Source organism: Danio aesculapii, chromosome 21, assembly GCF_903798145.1.
Source record: "Danio aesculapii chromosome 21, fDanAes4.1, whole genome shotgun sequence".
Taxonomy (NCBI): domain Eukaryota; kingdom Metazoa; phylum Chordata; class Actinopteri; order Cypriniformes; family Danionidae; genus Danio; species Danio aesculapii.
In genome coordinates, this window is record NC_079455.1 from 16,935,317 (window position 1) to 16,957,333 (window position 22,017).

At 37.4% G+C, this 22,017-nt stretch overlaps 2 protein-coding genes across 8 annotated transcripts in view; one reads left to right on the plus strand and one right to left on the minus strand.

Annotated features, from left to right (window-relative positions):
• Positions 1–1,817: 1,817 nt before the first annotated feature.
• Positions 1,818–9,338, minus strand: puraa (purine-rich element binding protein Aa). Of its 2 annotated transcripts, XM_056446244.1 has the most exons (3): positions 9,167–9,338; positions 6,739–6,799; positions 1,818–5,159 (listed from the first exon to the last, which is right to left on the minus strand). In XM_056446244.1, the coding sequence occupies exon 3, from the start codon at positions 5,083–5,085 to the stop codon at positions 4,222–4,224; it is 864 nt and encodes a 287-aa protein (XP_056302219.1). In that variant the 5' UTR covers positions 5,086–5,159; positions 6,739–6,799; positions 9,167–9,338; the 3' UTR covers positions 1,818–4,221. The 2 variants fall into 2 exon arrangements, with proteins under 2 accessions (XP_056302219.1, XP_056302217.1); XM_056446242.1 differs by lacking the exon at positions 6,739–6,799.
• Positions 9,339–12,167: 2,829 nt separating this feature from the next.
• nrg2a (neuregulin 2a) overlaps positions 12,168–22,017 on the plus strand; it is a 191,144-nt gene continuing 181,294 nt past the window's right edge. For 5 of the 6 annotated variants that reach the window (XM_056446711.1, XM_056446715.1, XM_056446716.1 and 2 more), the window contains exon 1: positions 12,304–12,794. In XM_056446711.1, the coding sequence (XP_056302686.1) occupies positions 12,383–12,794 (412 nt within the window). In that variant the 5' untranslated portion in view covers positions 12,304–12,382. Of the gene's footprint in view, positions 12,795–22,017 lie in introns of all 6 variants that reach the window. The other variant, XM_056446718.1, reaches the window with a different exon arrangement.

Below are 22,017 nucleotides of genomic sequence, written 5' to 3' on the forward strand. Positions count from 1 at the left end.
TTCCCCCCTCATAATTTCAACATGTTTGTGACATTGAAACTTAATAAATTTGGGGAAATGAATTTAGAAGCATTTTATAAAATAAAAATGGTTTTTCTTCCATTTTAAAAGTAATCCAATTAATAATAATCATTTACTGAGAATATAATTCGGTATCTCAAATTCTGTTTGATCACAAGCACATTGAAATTATTATTAATTCAGTTTCATCATATAAGAATGTGTTCTGTATTTAATCCCCTCATATGCATCATATGCAATTAGCATGCCATTTTAACTAAATAATTTAATCTAGTCCCAAACCAATTTACTCCAATGTCCAAGTCAAATTTTAAAAGACATTTCTGTAGCACAGCAACATGTTATTTAATAATAATAAAAATAGCAGTAGTAGTAGTAGTAGTAATGATTAAGCTAAAATAAAGCTAAATCATTAGCTTGTTTTCCAGCGGGAACATAAGAAATCTGTTTTACCAAACAGAGATCAGACAGTTATCTTTTTTTCCACAAAATGTGACATTAATTGAGCAAGAGATTCAGTTCAAACCAAATCCCGAAAATCAATGCAGCAATATTTTGTGAACATGTATGAAGATTTAGCTTAAGGCACAATTAAGACATAAGATATGACTAGGCCCACACAGAATCTGCGCGTGCAGAAATCTGCAGATTTCTAGCTCATCGTTGAGTCTATTTATTTACTTGTGTAATATATTTATTGTGTTTTAAAATAAATTTCAGTGATATATTTGACTAATATGAAAATGTTCATATGATTCATTTACAGTAGTTTGTAAAGTAATATTTTCTGTATTTTAGTAGATTATACAAGAGACTTGCTTTGTTTACCAAATAAGCCAATCTAATTGGATTTGCATTGTAAACATTTATATAAAAGCTAAAAAGGTATTTTTTTATGTCATATATTAAGTTTTTAGTTATGATACTTCCAAAACCATAAATCCGCAGATTTGTTTTTTTTTTACAAAATTCTCAGCAGAAATAGCAAAAAATGTCCACAGATTCTGTCTGGCTCTAGAGATGACTCATTCTTGAATTGACAAATGTTTGTGAATTTTAATGATGCATTCAACAGAATGACCATTGCAGCTCAAACAATACCAGTTTAAAATGAATGATGTTATGATGGTTATTATGAGAAAGACCCATTGAACTATACTTTAGTAGATTACTTCATATTCTCAACAGTATTGTTCTGATAAAATGATAAATGACGCACGATCACACATCCTTAGAAAATGTAGTGATATTGTTAGTGCACATTATTACATCGGTTAACCACTGGAACCAACCAACAGTACCCATACAAGAAAATGAGATTGCATCAAATGACATTATGATGTGTTATTACAGATCGGTTAGTCTGCATGATTCAGGTCATAATTCTGTTCCTTCAAAAGTGCTACATGTGTACACACAAAAAAACTTCATTGAAGTCAGAGGCACAATGTCAACCACTACCTGAACTGTTGCACACGAGAAACAAAATGAACACAAAAAAACACAGAAACATTGATACTGAACATTCTTTTTGTGAGAAGTTGGTAAATTAACATTTCTTTTTATTTTTTTATTTTTAATTTGTAAAATGTACATAAATTATATTTGATGCATAACCGCCGAATTCAGTGAACCTCTCTGAAAAGAGAACATAAGTTAAAAAGTGTGTGTATATATATATATATATATATATATATATATATATATATATATATATATATATATATATATATATATATATATATATATATATATATATATATATATATATATATATATATATATAACATAACGCAGGCATTCTTTGTTAAAATAAATTTCAAACAAACATTGGTCAGACATTTATCTCCAGCTGGGAAAGCAATGTGCTACTGAAGACAGAAGAGGTCATCACACACCTTCATCATTAGAATCATCCCATGTATGTATTTGAAGAGAAATTAAAGATACATAATCATTGCCCCTAACCCAAAGGCCTTTACACCCCCATTGTTTCATGTGACCATTCCAGTAACCCCTACCCTCCCATGTCACTAAGAACAGATGAAACCGAGCCAGGGTGCGTTCATGACATAAACGTTCACAGAAAGTGCAGACAGGATAGATAAACTGCTATGTGTTCACTTCACCTGGGTGAAGCATGTTCAATAAAATTGGTTTCATTTCCAGATAGATACCTTTTTTTAAGTGCAGATAAAGTCTTTAAAGAAATAAAGACCTTTTAAAGAAATAAACGTGGAATTCAGCCACATGCTTTTCAAATATTAATCATATATTTAATTGATATACATATATTGCCAACATTGGCACGTTCAATATTGCACACAGTAATGAAATATAGCACTGGGAAAAGAGGGGGAAAAATAAACATTGTGAGCCAAAATGACAAATTACGTGAAGCAACACTAAAAAGTTGGGAAAAAAATCCTGGCCACACCCCTCAACTAGGCTTTTGGTCTGTGATAATGACATATTACTGCCAAACTACACAGAGAGGCTTCAGTACGGAAGTTTACTTCACAACAAAAAGAGTTTGTTGAGAGCCACTAAACACCCTTTTTGCCTGGCACATAGCATTTGATAAATTAAGGAAGGCTCATTTTGCTTTCATAAAGGTGGCTTAAAATGCAATTGCGAGTCACTTGTTGTGATCAGAACCTTCAAATAATGAATTGCTTTTCATCTTAACAGACCACGAGTTATGCAATAGCGTACAAGAGGGCCAGAGCCAAACAAAATCCAGAAGTATAAAGAAAGCGGGCAAGAAAAAAACAAAAACGACAAAAACCCAAACTTGGATCTAAAGCACCAGCCAGTGTATAAGCATGCGGAGTCTGTAAGGCACCAGGTTGTTTAATGCTGAAGAGTATGCTCCCCAACAAGTTTCATTAAAGTCAGGGTCTCCCAACACAGGTCCTCAAGGGCCCCCATGGAAAAGGGCTTTCATTCCAATTGGCTTGTCTTTCATGTCTTATCAAACAGTCAAAAGAGTTGATATATTATCTTATTATGTACACATACTTCTTGAACAAGTCATTCCTTAAAATAAAATCGAGTACTGGTTCAATTACCCAACCAAACATCACTGACATTATGGACATTACAGAGAAGAGTCCTTGAGGACGAACATTGAGAAATCCACCTCAATGTGGCTGTGTACAGGTTAACATGCAACTACAGCATTCCTTGGCGCCACTCATCCTCTCATTGGTAGACTGATATATATATATTTATATATATATTTCCATATATTTCTATATTTTTTAAACCCTTTAACAGATTGTTTGTCAGATCCCCCACTAAAAACGTGGGTTGTTTTCTTCTCCACTGAAATACATCTGATTCACAAAATCATACTTTGTATGTTTTTCTACATGAGCATTTTCATATGATTCTTTGTATCGAGGGGTCCGGTTACAAAAAATGTTTTCCGAGAGCTCTTTCTCTTTCTGTTGTCATTGCTCTTACTTATTAAGTACCTTTTTTATACACTGTGCATGACAACGAGACACAAATACATAGCATATCATCTGCATGACAAGAAGTTCAATTAAAAAAATACACTGGTAATACTCCTCAGAATGTTTGTGAAGAGGTCGCCCACCGCCTTCCGACACCTGCACACAGCAGCCCTAGGCTGACCTCTGTACCTCTATCAATCAACAGGTTGATATTTTTTCTTCTCTAGCTAGCCCTCAGGTGATGCTTGGATTATCTAGTGGCATGGCTACCATGACAACCTCTTCAGATGATTCGAAAATTTGGTTAAAAAAACTAAAACATCTGATTTGTGCTGAAGTCATTAGCTCACACGTAAAGGAACCGCTTCCTCGGCAAGAACTCCATTGCAAACACTTTTATAATATCTTGGAACGTGTAAAAAAGTTCTTGGTTAATAAGGGAAAGAAACACTCAGTTCTGTTGTCGTCAAGTAGGAAACACAGTTCATATATAATGTTATTACTTGGTTTAGCAGCCGCTTACTGTATTAATGGTGGGTAAGTGGATGTCATCCAGCGATGGGTGGACTGTCAGTCTGTGGAGGTTTGTATTTTTTGTGGGTAGTGCTCCCTTGGAGTTAAACAGTTACTTATCTTTTTATGTATCTCTCTTTTTTTACAGCACAGTACGTAGAATTTCTCTTTAGGTTATTCGGATTATTTTTTATGTATTTTTTTTTTTGCATGTTTCCCTCCACTATCAATCCTCATCCCCGTCGTCGCCGTGCATCTCCTCTTGCTGTTGCTGCTGAAGCTCGCATGCCCTTTTTTCCCTCTGTTTCTCTTGAATCTTTTTCATTTCGTCTGCGTATTTACAGAAAGTGCTGCCGAATTTCGACCACACTTTGTAGGGCACTGTGATAGAGTTGCGATAGGTGGGCTTGACCTCGCTTACCCTCATGAACACCCCGTACTTATTGGAGCCCACGTCAAAGAAAAAGCGCTTGTTGTCCACAGTTAACGAGGTTCCCTCGGGCAGTTCCGCCGGCTCGTCCTCCACTCCGTAGTCGTCAATGAGTTTTGCGAGAGCGTCGCGAAATTCGATTAGTCCCTGGGCTGGAAGAGCGATGGTCTGGCCTTGCGTGGATCCCAAACCGGGCCCCCGGTTGACAGTCTGCCGGATCCTCAGAAAGCGGCCCCTCTGGTTCTCCTTCAGATCCATGTAGTACTTCCGATTCTCCCGGACCAGAAACTCACTCTTCAGCGCCCGCCGCGGCTCGTCCTGTGGCATGTCCGGATTGCTCGGCCCTAACTGGGCATAGTGCTCGATGAAGTCCCCCAGATAGTCGCGGAACTCGACAGCCACGGACATGGAGAGAGTGAGGCGGCTCTTGTTTCCTCCGGCCCCGACTTCTGCTATTTTCAAGAAGCGGCCTTTCGCGTTCTGCTTTACGTCCAGATAAAAGCGTTTGTTCTGGATGTCAACCCGCTTCGAGGCGAGCTCCTGCGTCTCATGCTGCAGCCCGGAAGCCGAGCCCGCCCCTCCTGTCACTGGGTGCATGGAACCGACACCCGGGCCCGTGGCTGCTCCTCCCTGCTCACTTCCACTGTCTCTGTCCGCCATGATGCTGCCTGCCTTCTCCCTCAGTCTTACTGCAAGCCTACAGCCAAGCAGCCACGCCACTGCTCTCGCGAGATCTGTGTGAGGAGAGAAGACGAGCGCTGTTCAGACCTGTGCAGAATCCGAATAAATTCACCGCGTACTGAAGCTCAAACGCTGCGCCCGCGCGCTCTAATCGCACAGTGCGTCTGTCCTGGAAGATTAGGTGGAATTCGACTGAAAGCGAAACCGAAAATGAATTCGATTCAAAGCGAAACTGAAGATTTCCAGCTTAGGGCACATAATGTTTTCCGTCGACGTATTTCATAGGTACAGATGGTACCTAAAAACTTAGCTGAAGGTTTTTTGTTCGTTGTTCACTAGGTTATTTTTACTTTATTTTTAAACGTATAAAATAAAACTATTTAAAGAAGTGGCTTTAAAATAAAAAGTGGATAAAATGGTAAAAATAAAATTTACAAAAAATTGAAAAAAAATGTAAGCTACATTAAGTATAAAATTAATCGATTTTACCCCGCTGTATTAATGAATATTATTAATGAACAATCTTGTACACTCTCAGAAATAAAGGTACGTGAGCTGTCACTGGGGTGATACCTTTACAAAGGTACACATTTGTACTTAAAGGGTCTATGTTGGTACTTCAAAAGTACATATTAGTACGTACAAAAATGAATAAGAACATTTTTGTACTTTTTACGTTCGAATATGTCCCGTTACGGTTGTAATATGGACCTTTTGGGTACAAATTTGTACCTTTTGAAAAGGTACCACCCCAGTGACAGCTCACTTTATTTCTAAGAGTGTAAGATATAACGATAGACAAACAGGCAGACCGGTTGTGTTTAGATGCCATTTCATTCAGTTAGTTGTTCATAATTCATTAAACCTCCTAGTTTAACTTTTTTCTCTTTGTAGAAAAAAAAATACGGACAACAAATAGCTAGTTAAGATCGAATTTGTCTTGAGTAATATCCAGATGGCAAATATATGAAAAGCTTTCTAGCTTTTAAGGTTGCATCTTAATTTGAATAAAGACATGCACTATGATGTATATTAAATGCTTAGTACGTTTATAAGACAATGGTACATAAATTGAATTATTCTTCACCAATTGAAGCTGTAATTTAACCGACGTTGCATGCATTTCCCCACTAAACAAATTAGCCAACTAACATAGTCGACTATTGCGTTATGTAGTTAGCCTAATTGATATACTTAGTTGTCAAAAAATAAATTGAAAAAAAAAAAGTAAATATAAAGGAAATCTTTAATTTAATAAAACCATCTACACTTGCATGCAATAATCAAGCCAGTCTGTGCCTGAAAGGCTTATTTGAATATAAAGTTTTCAAAGCATGTTAGAAAAAAATAATTATTCGATTTTACAGTTGGGGTAATATAGATGCATTCTAAATAAAACTCCAAAATTAAAGGCAATAGGGATATCTATGGATATCATATAGTAACGTTTTAACATCCATGGAACCTTTTCAACACACAAAAGTCTTTATAGCGGAAACAAGTTCTCCTAGATGATAGTTCTTTTATCTCTAGACATTTGTGTGTAATACTTGGAGGCAAGCATAAATGGTTCCATATTGCATCGCCTATTTTGGATATTCCATGCTGGTATAGTGACGGATGCTGTCTTACCAAAGCGGTTAACAGGAACACGTCCGTGTTGTGTGACTGTCTGCGAAGCTGAAAAATATACCTGGAGTAAAAAAATAAATGTTGTGTGCATTTAATAGCAACTTCATAATTCACGCAATAGTCCCAAATATAGCTGTAATGCGCCTGTCTTGTACAGGCAAATACAATTCAGTTATTGCTTTCAGACATTTCTTTTTTTGGGGGGAAATGTTAAATTAGTAATATATAAAATAAAATCCACTCAACCCATGCATATGGTCATTAAAAACAATTTAATACATTCAGAATAATGCATTCGTTTATAAACATGTTATAAAAGCACACGGCTTTACAAATATAAGCATGCATCCCTTTGCGATTTTATTTGTTATTTGATTATGCGAGTATTCCTGTAGATGCGGGAATTTTGCTTTATACAGTCACAGTTATTTTTTAGAAAAACATGAAATGCAAAAATCTAAATTAAAGAAACGTTTCGGACTCTCTTCGTTTAGCTGTTCTGTAATTTAAATGAAGTGAATATTAATCCTGTAATGCAATGATCTTTTTAAATATGTTTAAGTATGATTAATTTTCTCTAATAATTTAATAGTAAACATTTCAATTAATTTATATAAATTAAGCAGTTAGCGTGTTCGTTAATAATAGGTAAAATGCGATAGACTTGTCGATTTTTGACAACTTTTTTGACAACTGTCCAATTGGTCGAATCGTAGCTTTTTACTTTAATACATGTACTGTGTCCATAGAAATATCACAGCGTCCTAAATAAATAATTTACCTGAAATGTAATATTATTAATATTTTAATCATACAAATGCAGCTATATTACCACTGCAAGCCAGACGTTTTCAAACAAAAATGTTAAAATATAAAATGTCCTGATTCAAACGTCTAAACTGTTGAAATGAGATGCATGTATAATTTATCTTCTTTTAAAGAAATCAATTCTGCATAAACGTAATCACATGAGCTATGTCTATGAAAAATATGCATAAGTTATGTTTTCTATATAAATAAATATCTGGAAACGAAATCTAGATAATTTCAAAATTATTATCACTTTAGATTTCCAGATGAGAGAACCTCGGCATGTTTTCAGTGCAGACATTTTGGTGTTTACGATAGATTAGTTAAACAGAAAAATACTTAATTATGTGCAAATCAGTCCATATATATAAAAGGTTAAATGACATGCGACGGTTGTGAAAGGCTTGCGAAAGAAACTAAAATACCTTATTAACTTGAATTCATACGTGTAAAAAAATTTTGAGAATTGAGAAGCATGTATTAACATTACAATTTATCATTTGTGGTTACTGTTTCTTTCTAAAATTATACTAAATATCGAACCACGCCGAAAACGTTCGCAAAAAAAAAATCAGCTTTCGCAAAAATCGGTTCATAAAAGGAAAAAGTTATAAAAATAAATTGCTTATGTCTGTTATAGCATGTACTTTAATCGAATTAATTTACAGGTCATATAGGATAACGTTAGCAATTCCTAATAATTATTATTGCATTAACGAAGACTATGTGTCACTGTACTTTTTAAATATTATTTATCGTTAGTTGATAAAAAATACAACAAAATGCAACTTTTTAGTTAGCTTACTTCCATACCACAACATTAACAGATTCGTGACAATATAGTAATTGTTGAAATATTTTTTTTAGTTTGTTTGTTAACAAAGGTTAACAAGCTGAAATGTATTGTAAAATGCGTTAGCACCTGTAATAACCAAATAAAGTGCATGTCTTCAATTCTTGTCATTAGAAGAAATTTTGTTAAATATAAAAATAATGTTTCCTTGGCTCAAGGCAAGTGTGTAAAACTGGTGTTTTTCCAAGAAGGGAAAATCTAAACAAAAGTTATACTATCACATTCTATTTTTTCATTTATTATTTTAAATTTAAGTTGACTGTCATAAAATTTGCGTGCCCTGTTGTTGCTAGATTTTAGAATTACTGGTTATTATTAACATTTTGTCATCTGAAACTTCTAATGCAAGTGCAAAATCCTTGTCACGGGCCCAACACGAGTGACAGTGTGCAAAAAAGACACGGAGTTGACCGTCCCCGTTTTCTTCACTCAAATTCATGAGGTGTGCTTGTTTTCTGGTCGAAGGTGAACTCTGAAAGCTTGAACTCATAACGGTTTGCCACAGTCACACTTAATGGCACGCTGTCTGTTGCGGCAAATCCACAGTCTGACAGCCTCTCTGTCTGTCAGCACTGTAAACAGTTAACGAGTTTGCGCAAGCAGTCTTTGATATCTGGCCACGGCTGCGGGCATTAAACCCGTGCCTGTTATACTGACAAAAAAAGCTAGTATACCGCGGAATACCATGACATATGATCGTAAAGTGCAGTGCTGTTGCCAAAGTCGCAGACCTCATAACGAGCGACGTGGTTCGGCATATCTTACCCCGCTCAGTCTGCAGGCAGAGCTTTAGCCCGCTGTGCAAGCCCTTCGCAGTTGAACACTGTCAGAAACAAAGATGAAATTCTGTAAGCCCCGAAGGCCTACTGTAAACACTGTCGCGGTGCTGCTTCACCGATGCGCCGTTCACAAGATGGAACGAAAGAGCGAGTCGTGGCATGGAGACGGACGCACGCACGAGCTCAACGCCGTGCGCGTGCAGTCTGATGTCAGCACGCTCAGCTGGAGGAAAAAGCGAAGACTCTTGCGCCTCGCACTGTTGATTGCGCGATATTGCAGCTGGAAGTCTTCGAAGTTGGTCAGATTTTAGAGAAAACTTCACATATTCTCTCTGAAAAAAAAATGTAAGAACTTTTTACTTGGCCTTGACTTTACAAGCTAAAGGTACAATATGTGTCTCCTGAATGGTCTTAGTAGCCTAATCCAAAAGTGCATATTAGTTTATTAGATTAAGCATCTGTAACTAGTGGTACCATATCAAACACATCTTTTTTTACTTTTTTACTTTTTTTCTGAGAGCGCACGAATAATATGAAAATATTTTATAGAAGAATGGGGTACCTTCAAGTAGCTGAATAGAGGATGGATACATTTAATAGAATGAAATGTTAGTGTTATGAACATCATTGTTCAAGGAATTGTTTACTTGGATGTATTAGTATGTTTTAATTGCGTTACAGTATTTTGTGAAACCACTTCTAAATGTCGTGTACATGCGTTTCCTTATGTGTTTTCTTCATTGGTTGTTAAACGGGTTGCGTTTTTGGCGACACTGGGGAAAACAACAAAAACACAAGATGACATGCAGTTCTTAAGTGTACCTTCAAGATTATGGTAATTAAATGGTAATGGTAATTAAACTATTACCTAATACAATAAAAATGTATACTTGTTAAGAAAAGACTTATTATGCTTTTAAAAGATTATTATGCTATGTAGAGTTGTGTGGCCTTCCCGTGTGCACGTGGTCTTTATATTTTTGGTCAAATTTAAAGCGTTTTCTTTTGAAGTAAAACGTTTGTAATGATAATTTCGATAAGCAACCATTTTACACTGCAGAATAAAGTTGGTTAAAGTAAGAATAAAGTGGGAGGTCGAGGTTAGCGCTGTTCAGAACCATGGACAGTAACCGCCGGGCCCCGTCACGAGCACGGATGGCCTTTTTATTCATATATCATTTACGAAATTTGTCTTCATCAAGTTAGTCTGCCCGTTTAAATATATTTCCATTAACCTGCAAGTAAACAGAGGCTTAATTGCACTTCAAAATTTCTAAACCGAAATAATTGTTTGGGGGTGTTGGTTTGATTGAAAGGGAGCCGCATGTGTCTAACTTTTATTATTATTGTGCCGTTATGCTTTTAAGTATATGCTTCAATAATATAAATAAATCGTCAAAATTTTAAACTAAAATTAAATAAATTGGATATTTTTTTTCAAAATGCAAAACATGCACACAATAAGTACAATGTACTTTAACAATTAAATGTTTTCAGTGTTCCTAATGTTGCATCACAATATCTGTTTTAAGCTGGACGCAATCGTAAATAAACAGATAAATACTATAAACAAGGAAGAAATTTAACGTGTGGAAATATTGGCATTAACTTTTTTTTTTTTCTTCATTTATGATTCTGAGTACAAGACTAAAACAATAACAGGTTGGACAAGCTCATATCTCATTTAGATGCACACAGCTATTTTTGTTAATATAAATTGTGAAAAGTGTTTGGTGTTTTTGTTATAGGTTAAATAGCCTAAAACTGTCACTATATACTGACTCGATCAAAACTCAGCTCCATTACATTATGGTTCAATAAAGGTATAGTTGATCGTTAATTTACTGTTAAGTAGGCCTATTTGAAATCTGAGGGACCACTTGCGCTTTTTCTTCATCTTGAATGTCTGAAATGCTGAGCTCTCGCGCACTGTGAGTAAAGAACAGCAGATGTCGCCCTTAGTGAATTTGTAGCTACGTTCCTTTGCAGATCCACAGGTTCAACCTTGTTTTAGTTTAGATTTAGGCTATTTCATATCTTTCGCAAGATCTAAAATTGATAATTATAGTTGCATTCAAATATTCCGTGTGTATAATGTCCACTACGCATATGTCTAAATGCTTTGCCATCGTGTGCACGTTTGTGCGTTTGATGCAGTCTGCCACTTCATTCGTGATGTTCCGTCATTTCATTTGTTAAATATGTTCTCATTCGTCCAGGCATCAGCAATGCAACGGATAGCAGACGTAGCCTATAGATTTGATGCAACGCCTCACTATCATTTTTTTCTCTCTCTGAGGCAGAGCGGCGAATGTGACCTGAATGCAGGGCATGATTTAGTAATGGAATGAGACGCAAAACTCATTCAGAGCTCATTCATTCGCACGGTTAGCCATCGCACTCAAAGCAGCGCAAAGCTCTGCGGTGCCGTAACGATTTACGGGAAGATTTGACGCGGGCGCTTTTCTGCACCATACATTTGTGGTGCGTTTTTCTCTTTCTTCTTTGAATCGGATGAGGATTGACGATGGGAGATATCATGGATTGACCATTTTTCTCGGGGTGTAGGAGACTAAAGACGCACACGCCAGCGTATGGGCGTTCGTTTCAGCACCCCAACCGCGAATCTGCCGTTTGAGCGGGGAATCTTACCCTGATAGATCGGGGTGGCGGACGGGGCGCGAGGGATACGGCAACAGCGTTTTGTCGCTGCGAAAGTGGATTCTTGCACCGCTTGTTCTGAGGGGATATTGAAAGTAGCCCTAATAGTTTACTGCAGCATTTCACATTCGACTGCAGTGGAAGATACACAGCAGCCAGTGGCGAGCAGGGCGCGCTCGACCACTGCAATTTCGGGGCAAAGATTGACTGGCGGCGTCTTGCGGATACCTGCTCGTGTCTTCGGAGGAGGCAGCGACTTTCCCTGCAATTTAGGATGCGCTTCGGTAGAATGCAGTTGAGGGATCTGTATTAACCCAGCAGCATTACGCCGTTTCCGGTTTCCAGCTGGTGTTTCCCGATTGCAAATCTATCGGAAAAAAGCAGCGGATCCCGATGGCATGGACACTTACGCAAGGTCTGCCGCGCCGCCCTGCTACTGGAGCCTATTCACAGTCTCTTCAGCCTTCAACCCAACTCCACCGCTATCGCCCTGCAGCTCTGCCGCAACGCGACCACCGACCATCGAGCCAAAGCAGGCGGCATGAGGAGGCTTGATTCGGTACACTTATCCATGCTGCTCATCGGGGTCTCCTTCGCCTGCTACTCCCCGAGTCTGAATTCCCTGCAGGACCAGGCTTACAGATCTGCCGTGGTGATTGAGGGCAAGGTGCAGTCCGCGCCTCAGAACGTCTCAGCAGAGCCGTACAGTGTGAATGTCAAAGTCCTGGACGTGTGGCCGCGGAACAGCGGGGGTCTGGAGCGGGAGCAGCTCGTCACCGTAGGGGAATTTGGCTCGGAGGCTCCGTGCGCCAAAGTGAAAAAGAATCACAAGTATATATTTTTCATGGACCCAACTGATGAACCCTTGGTTTTTAAAGCGTCGTTTGCGCCCCTAGATACAAGTGGGAAGAACCTGAAAAAAGATGTTGGGAGGATCTTGTGTGAAGACTGCGGTAAGTTTAAATGCCGACAGAATGCTTGTGCAGTGGGCTTGCAAATTGACATTGCCTGTCGGTTTCTGTTGTGTTCTTCTGTGTTATACGGATGACATCTAAATCTTTGGTGTAAGTAGCAGATGGGGGCTTGTGGGGGCGTCTCTGCAGCAATATTTGGCAAGAATAAAACGCTTAAAGGTTTTGCATGTATCGACAAACATATGCAAAGACATATGCAGTACAGCCACACGCGCGCTCGCTGCTCATTTGTAGGATCCCTAATTCTTTCCTTCAGACAAAATCTTTAGCTCGTACTATTCATGGCGTAACAGGGCCCTTAGCCAATGCAGCTTGAATGTTCGGATCGAAAAAGGTGTAGAAGGTGAGAATGACTCAGAATATCTACAAGTGTTGCTATCAGGAAGCTCATTGCTCTGTTGGGAATGTAAAGTTGCTGGTCTGCGCTTGTGTAATGGCCCTTCAGAACAACTGCACTGGGAGTGGAGCCTTTAAAAACTCTTCTCAGGACGAATCTTTTTTCAGCCAACAGGAGCAGTTTGGTATCACCTGTTTGCACGACGCATGTTTACTTTTTATGAGACTGGATTGATTCTTCATTACTTGATGTCCTCTTTAGCACACTTTATAAAGTTCACTTATCTGTTTTGGGCTACTAACATTCATAGCGTTAAATCAGACCTCATATTTGAAAACAAAGAGAGTGCTTTCTTTCTTGGTGTTTTGAGAACTAGAAGGTGTAACAATTCTGTCTGTGACTAAGTTTTAGGACACAGTGGTTTCTATAGGCCTTCAGCCAGAAGAAAAGGCGTTTAAATAGTCGCTGTCCAGGGTGCTGTAACGTGCTCTTCTAGTGCTCTTCTGTGTCAAAGCCACTTTACATGGGTGAACAGGAAAATTATAAAAAGCCATAAAATATTTCAGTTTGTGGGACATATTTAGCGTATATTCCCCTTCCATGAAGGCATGTGCAAATACAAAAAAAGAAGATGAATATATGTTTATGGAATGTGGTTCCAGATGGTGTAGGCTGTGGTTTAGCTTAACGATTGTTTATTCTTTGTTTTGTTTCATCATTTTTCTCCACTGTCCTGCTAATCACACGACTTTGGTATTTCAAAATTGTGTATGTGGTTAATTCTGTGGTCCAAATATATGATCCAGTTGTTGCTGCACCTGTTCGAGTTTTAATATTAACTCTTAATGGGTGCCAATACTTATTGTTTAGTTACATGTAACTGCTTGGACATTTACTTTTATTAATCCCAGCTTTGCAAGTTAAATTTTTCAATTCAATTTTTTCAGCATTTAAATATTAAACACTGACACATCTATGTTAAAAAATAAAGGTGCTAGCTTTGAGAGTTCAAGGAGAAACCTTTAAACTTTCTTTACTACAGTTTTTTAGTGGAAAACAGATATTTTTATTATTTTGTTTAAATATTTTGTATTAAGAAAAAGAGTTCCTTTAACAACCACAGAAAGGGGTTCTTGGGAAATCCAAACTGGTTCTTCTAAGGCAAGCTTTATTTATTTAATAATAATAATAATAATAATAATAATAATAATAATAATAATTAATAAGTACTTTTTTCATTCATTCATTTTCAGCTTAGTCCCTTTTATTAATCAGGGGTTGCCACAGCGGAATGAACCACCAACTTATCCTGCATATGTTTTATGCAGCGAATGCCCGTCCAGCCACAACCCAACGCCCATACACTCTTGCATTCACACACATACACTACAGCCAGTTTAGCTTATTCAATTCACCTATAGCCCATATCTTTGGACTCCAGAGCACCCGGAGGAAACCCACACGAACACAGGAAGAACATGCAAACTCCTCACAGCAATGTCAACTGACCCAGTTAGGGCTCAAATTAGCAACCTTTTTGCTGTGAGCCGGTCGTGCTACCCACTGTGCCACCGTGCTGCTCTTGTACTTTTTTAATGAATGATGAAATTCCTAAGATTGCAATATGGGATTGCTGGATTATGAAACAGCAAAGACTGCATTGCAATTACAAACACATATGTGGGACTGTAAATCTTTCATTCCAGTATATTGCAAGTCCAACACCTTCCTAAATTTGCAATGTGAATGGTTTTCACAATTTTCAAAGTGTTGCCCTGTGCTTTTCAGTCAGAATACAAATTTAGATTTATAGCATCAAACAATAGAGGGAACAATAGAGAGAAACCCATAAATACCAGTTTTGTAGATTTAATGAAATACAAATTGCAGTCAGTTGTTCTTCACTTTGGTCTGCCTGTTATTTTCTTTGATTAAATAATGCACATACAGATTTGTTGTTGCTAAATAAGTAGTTGAAAGTGGAATTTATGAAAATTAAATTAGAATGACAACAAACTATAATACACTAGGTGAAAGTGGACAGCAGAGTCAATGAGTGCAATGAAAGAACACTAATAGTGTCACTAAAGAAACCTTAAACGTAATCTATTAATTTTATATGTAGAAATGAAGTTGCTGTTAGTGGAAGTAACTAGTTTTAAGGCATAAGTAGTCCAGAATGCCATAGAATATGCTATTGTTATAAACTATGCTCATTCTAGCTCATCGATAAATTGAGAATCTTGTCCTGTGGATTCTATTCATAAGATCAACGGGTGCTCATTAGATGACTGTGCAGTTTCTTCTTTTAAGTTGCCAGGGGAGGTATTGTGAATATAAGTTGTGTGATGCAACAACTCTTTACACCATTAGCTTTGCAATGAAACAGCAGCCCACAATTTAGCAAGTGTTTCCATTCCACATCATATTTAAAGTGGACATGCATGCTTCACAGTGATGTGAAAGGTATTAAATTTGTATCAAATTTTAAGGGTTGTTATGAAGGATCTGACCTGCAATCACATTCAGACTCCATTTCTCTGGACAGAGTCCAATTCAGACAGTAAGGTGCAAATCCTTCGCTTGCTTCATATATGTCAGGTCTGACAGGTGCCTCAAGTTTTGTAGATAAAAATGTTTTTTTCTTTGGTCCCCAATGGCTCAGCCTAGATTGAAAGCCTATAAATGCAGTTAAGAGGGTTTTTTCATAGATTTTGTGTCTTTTTTTTTCTGCCAAAATGCATTTTGTAACATTATTTTTTATAATATTTTCAGTGTAGTTATTTGCTATTTGTAAAGTGCACAATAAATAGTTTAGAACCAACTCTGAACTAAAACAAGATGTTTGTAATTTCAGAATACTATAGATCTCAGAATACTGTTTGGAGAACTAAATTAGCTTCATATAACGTTCCTCGAAGTAGGGTCTAAATGAGAACATTAGGAACCACAGTGACGTAGGTGTACACCAATTGGCGAATTTATTCAGATGTATACATTCAGAAAGCTGTTAGATGCATTTACCTGCTGCCTTTATCTGCATAATTTTGATCTTTTCTTAGCCTTGATCATACGCATCACTAAAAGTTGTCATAAGTATATGAATTGCATAAAGTATACAGTACATTCCATTTAGCACAAGTCGATACGCAATGAAAACACAGATTCAGTCCTACCGCTGTTGATTTTGTTGACTGCTAGGCTTGATAAGGAGAATTTGCCAATTTTTTTGTAATGGTGTATATCTAATTGTATTTGTAATCCAAGCTAGGGCTGCTTGATATTAGAAAAATCTAACATTACGATATTTGCTTTTTCTCCGATAGATATCGATATAAAAACTATTTCAGCAGATCATTTGAATAGCTCCATTTGGAATGAAATCATTCATGTAAATTGACTGGAATAATCTTGTAGTAGAGTAAATCAAACAATTTGCAAGCATAAATATACAACATAGAGCAAAGGTAAATGAGAAATAATAGTGTTTTATGGTTTTCTGAAGAGGTAAACAGCAGTAAGATATATTCAGGTAAAGTATTTGAATAATCAAATGTAATGTAAAATGTAAAGTAACACTTTGTAGAGTCTCCTTTGCTGATCAACTATAAACCCAACTCCGCATTGTTGATACTGCGATGTGACTATTGCGAATGGACGCTATTGCGATATCGATGCTTGCACAATGTGCAGCCCTAAATCAAGCTCAGAAAAGCTACATATCAAGCCTATATATTTCTTATGGGTTGCAACATAAGCTTACCTTCTTATTATCGACCAAAATTTCCATATTGGTGCGTTCTATATTTTAAAAGAGCAAAATAGAAGTGCTCCAATTATGTTTTCATAGTAATGAGAGAGAAGTTTGTAGTTTGCTGCTTTTCTTCATGTGTGAATTTTCCCTTCCCCGTGTGTGGAGGTCACAGCTGCATCGAGGTGCCAGTCCAGAATATGCCGGTGGCTCAATATCATTGATCTGAAAGAGCTCTCGGGCAAAACTGCATGACACAAGACAAGAATAACAGCTGTTGATTGACATGCACAGAGGGAAAGACTTATTTCATACATACATATGTCATTTTAAATCACCGAATAAGGTCAAATCTAAAACTGTGAAGGATTGTTGGCCAGACCAAACACGGAGATCCTCTCGTCATAAAATCCCAGTGGTTTCCAAACTGACATGGATAATTTACCTCAGTATAATAGTGCATAATTCAAAAGGCTGTAACAAGAGAACTGCCTGAGGAGATATGGTTATGATTGGCCACATATCTCAGCTACAAGACAGATTGGGCTATGGAAAGGAAACTGATGAGTGCTGTATTGCTGACAATCATGGTGGTATGCCATTTTGTTAAATGGGATGGTGGGCATATTAAAGCACTAGTTTTATGAACTCGCTCATATTTAGGATGCTAAAGTGGGATTATGCACTCTCTCCAGCATGGCCCACTTTTCCATAGCTCCAAGAAAAGAAAATCTCTCTCTCTGCCGTTCACCCACACATATTCCCTTCAGAGAAACAGGCCTTAGCTCAGAACGTGTTTCATGAGCTGGACATAAGCAGTCGATGAAAACTGGCTGGTTTTGGTGTATTTAGATTGTAAAACAGTAGATACAGATTGCTTAAAGAATGAGAAGTACAGTTTGGTTGCATTGTTATAAAGCAACATCTGGCTTTGAGGAGCCCCTATTATGGGTTTTTGAAAATGACCTTCCATGCACTGTGTAACAGCTTTAAATGAATGAAAACATCCAGCTGAGGGTTAAATCTGAAAACGCACCTTGTTTAAAAATATAGATTTGAAAAACAAAAAAAAGATTTGAGTCGTTTAAATGACTCGTTGTTCATCTGGATCTTTTGTTCTGATCTGTTCGTGTCGGCGTCGACATGAAACAATACCAAATTTGAACTGCTGGGTGTGGTAAAACATGAACGTGCCTTTCCCTTCAGACACTAGCTGAGCATGGGGGATCATGGGACTGATCATTACACGAAGATGACGATCATTGATTGATGGAGATTCGACTATGGGGAATAAAGGGTTAAAGTTAATTTTCACAACAATACCACAGTATAGCCAATCGTGTGTTCCTGTCGTTTTTCTGAAGATTGATACAGTAACCTACCATGCAGCTCTGGATTCGCTGGCCATTTGTTATTAAAGGAAAGACCAGGAAAGACTACTAATGTACTGTATGGGACTTTGTCAGTAATTGAAACATAGTTTGTATGGACCAGTTTGTTTTTGCTCCAGAGCCTGTAAGTGTTTCTCCTTCCTACACAACGTGAAGTCTGATTAAAATGGTTGCCTCATTTTCTGTAGTTTGCAAAATATGTATTTAATTGTGTTTTGTAACTTGTAATCGCTCTATATAACTTGTGTGTATATATATATATATATATATATATATATATATATATATATATATATATGTGTGTATATATATATATATAATATATATATATATATATATATATATATATATATATATATATATATATATATATATATATATATATATATATATATATATATATATATATATATATATATATATATAATTATTATAATATATAAATAATAATTCCGATGAATGGATGGATGGATGGATGGATGAATGGATAGATAGATAGATTTATTTATTTATTTATTTTTTGTATGTTCTTAAAAAGCTCAAGGGTTAGTTCAACTAAAAATGTAGTGCGACGTTCATTTACCTACTCTCATGCCATATGATGAAAAGTGTGTTCTTCTAAAACTTAAGTTCCAATAAAACAAATTAACAGTTTACATTTTAATAAATGTTGAAATTAATGAACTAGTTAATGATGATTTTGCGTAGTGATCTCATGTTAAAGGGTTAGTTCTGAAAATTGTATTTTTTCTATTGAAAACAAAATAGGATACTTTGAAAAATGTTTGAAAACTGTAACGCTTCACTAACATAGTTATTGGTTTTTCTTCCATGGAAGTCAGTGGTTACAGGTTTCATACAACTTTTCAAAATATCTTCTTTTGTGTCCAGCAGAAAAGGAACTCATAAAGGTTTGGAATGAGTTGAGGGTGAGTAAATAATATATTTTTCTGTGAACTATTGCTTTAAGCAATACAGTTACCTATAACACATGGTATCTTTCTAAGAAGTATTTACCTGTGTTTCCTGTGACATGATTTATATCATTATGTGTCAGGTGTCTTTGGATAGTTTGTTCCCTGGTTGTCAGGTTTCGTTTTCCTTCATGCACTATTAACTATTTCATTTGTGGACAAAAAGATATTCTGTTTCTAAAATGTAGGTTGGTGGATTAAAACAGGAGATCATTCATTATTACAGTTCATTTATTGTTCATTTTCAGATTTGTAGGTGTACAAATCTACTGTCTGCTGGTGGTTTACAAAGTAGGTTTATTTTCAAACAAAGTAACAATTCCATTTCTTCAACTCAGATTTACTGCAGTCAATTTTCTTTCCATAGTCCTTGATTTAACAGCCTGTCCACATTCAGGCCTGTATGGTCTGTCTGTTGAATGACTGCTGTGAGTGACTCTCGGCTGAAAGCTGGAGTGTGGATCGACTGACTGAAGGTAGAATACCGAAGATGGGCTTCCCATCGATCCCGGTCACGCATGATGATGAATGTTTGTGTAGGTTGCTCTGCATCCTCCCTCTAGAGATAGATTCATACACTGTGGCCATCTTCATCGCTGCTATATAGAACGCAGAGCTGACAGGAGATGCATGAAGCAGGTCTCCAGTGGTCTCCAGTGTGTCAGCTGTACTCTGGACTTAATTACTGCATGATCATTGCTGTCAGCCCTCAGTCCTGTTCTCTATACAAGTATTTCAGCAGATCACTTCAGTTTTGTAGGTGGGAAGCCAAATAATTCTCATGTAGGATGTGTCTTACAGTATGTAGGATATATTATTTCATACCCAAGAAAGTTAGATCTAATATCAACAGATTCACTAAACAGGGTAAATTAGTATTAGGTTGTGTAAAGGAGGGCAGATAGTAGGAGCTGTGCAAATTAAAAACCTCACAACCCTGACCACAAGAAGTGCTCTAGAACACAAGTGCTCTAGGGCAGTGGTCCTCAACCTCCGGGCTGCGGACCAGTACCGGTCTGTGGATCAGTTGGTACCAGGCCGCACTAATAATCACTAATTATTTCAGTTTTATTTATTATTCGAGTCTGAACAATGTTTTATTTTGAAAAGTCTTTTATTTTCGAAAAATTACTGTATTTTCTCGGTTACATCTCGGTCACTTAAGTGCCCAATTTAACCCACAAGCAGCAAAATGAGTAAGAAACAAACGTCTTTGTAAAGGCTCAGTGAAGTACCTACAAACTGCCAAGGAATGGATCCGCAACCTATTTGTCAACAAATCAGGTGAATCCACCATGGCTGTGTGAGAAGATCAACTGATGGAGATCGCAAATGACCAGAACTAGTTTGCACAACTTGTTTCCAATGGAGGTGCACGGCTTGCTTGCACAAGCGGCATGACGCGATCGCGCCCTCCAGTCACCATCGGTTGAATGAATTCCGCAAGCGCACCGTAAGTCACGTGACAAGAACTGACCAATCAGCTTCAGCTTGGATGGAATATACACATTTCTGTAGACTAATTATCACAGACAAACACAGAACACCTGAATACTGTAGTGCTTTGCATTTTTTTCCATAAATAAAACTTGTATCAGAGTTACAGCAATGTTTTGTCAGCTTGTCATCCTCTGAGAAAACAGTTAATGGTCGCCTAGCAACCTACTAACCTACGAAACACCGCTGCCCCCAACCCGCATCCCCCCTCTCCTCCGGTCCACGGTAAAATTGTCAAGGGTTGACCGGTGATGAAAAGGTTGAGGACCACTGCTCTAGGGTGTTAAACCTGTTCCTGAAGATCTACCTTCATGCAGAGTTCTGCACCAACCTTGATCAAACATACCTGTCTTTAATTAATTAAGTACTCTTTTTAGATCATACTTGCACTGCATTCCTGCCCTTTTTTAGATATGCACAAACTTCCCTTCACTTGTTCCCTCGGTGGAACCCCCAACAACATTTTGAAATGCGTTCCACTTTATTAAGTGAATAAGAGAAGCTTACATGGATAGACCCTCGACATTGCTTCATATGTCCACTCCAGCACCCATATGTCCCAGAATGCAACACTATTGTGACTTCAGTGTAGTTCCCAAATGCTCCAGGGTTTAGGGCAGAGGTGTCAAGCTCAGTTCCTGGAAGGCCGCCACCCTGCATAGTTTAGTTGCAACCCTGCTTTAACAAACTAATCTGTAGGTTTCAAACTAGACTAAAGGACTCAATTAATTTAATCAGGTGTGTTTAATTAGGGTTGGAACTAAACTGTGCAGAGCTGCAGCCCCCCAGGAATTGAGTTTGACACCTGTGCTTTAAGGGTATTCCATTTAAACCCTTTCAGATTCTCTGAAAGTAGTGTGCACTTGTGTGATGTTATCAATGACATACATCCGAGGGAACGAGACAAAGAAGTGAAGTTCTAGAAGTTAACGAGCAAAGGGCATAAAAAGAATTGCACAAGAATGCAGCCTTGATTGTTTTAGTGGTGTTTTGTCTGGGTTCTGTCTGTGTTTTGTCTGAGGTAAACTCTGCATGAAGGTAGATCTCCAGAAACATTCTTGTTAGCATGCCTATCTTTCATGTCAGAAATGTATATGGATGGAGGCCAACTAGTAGATCATCTATGACAAAACTCTTCTGGCCACAGGAGCCACAATAGCCACTAAGTCTAGAGGTTGCTGTCTTTAGTGTGCTTCTTAGGTTGTCTGATTTTTATACTTGAAACCATGGATTAAGACAAGTAGAACTACAA

Excerpts from the sequence above, each read along its gene's own strand:
- puraa (XM_056446242.1), bottom strand. The coding sequence starts at position 5,085 with ATGGCGGACAGAGACAGTGGAAGTGAGCAGGGAGGAGCAGCCACGGGC.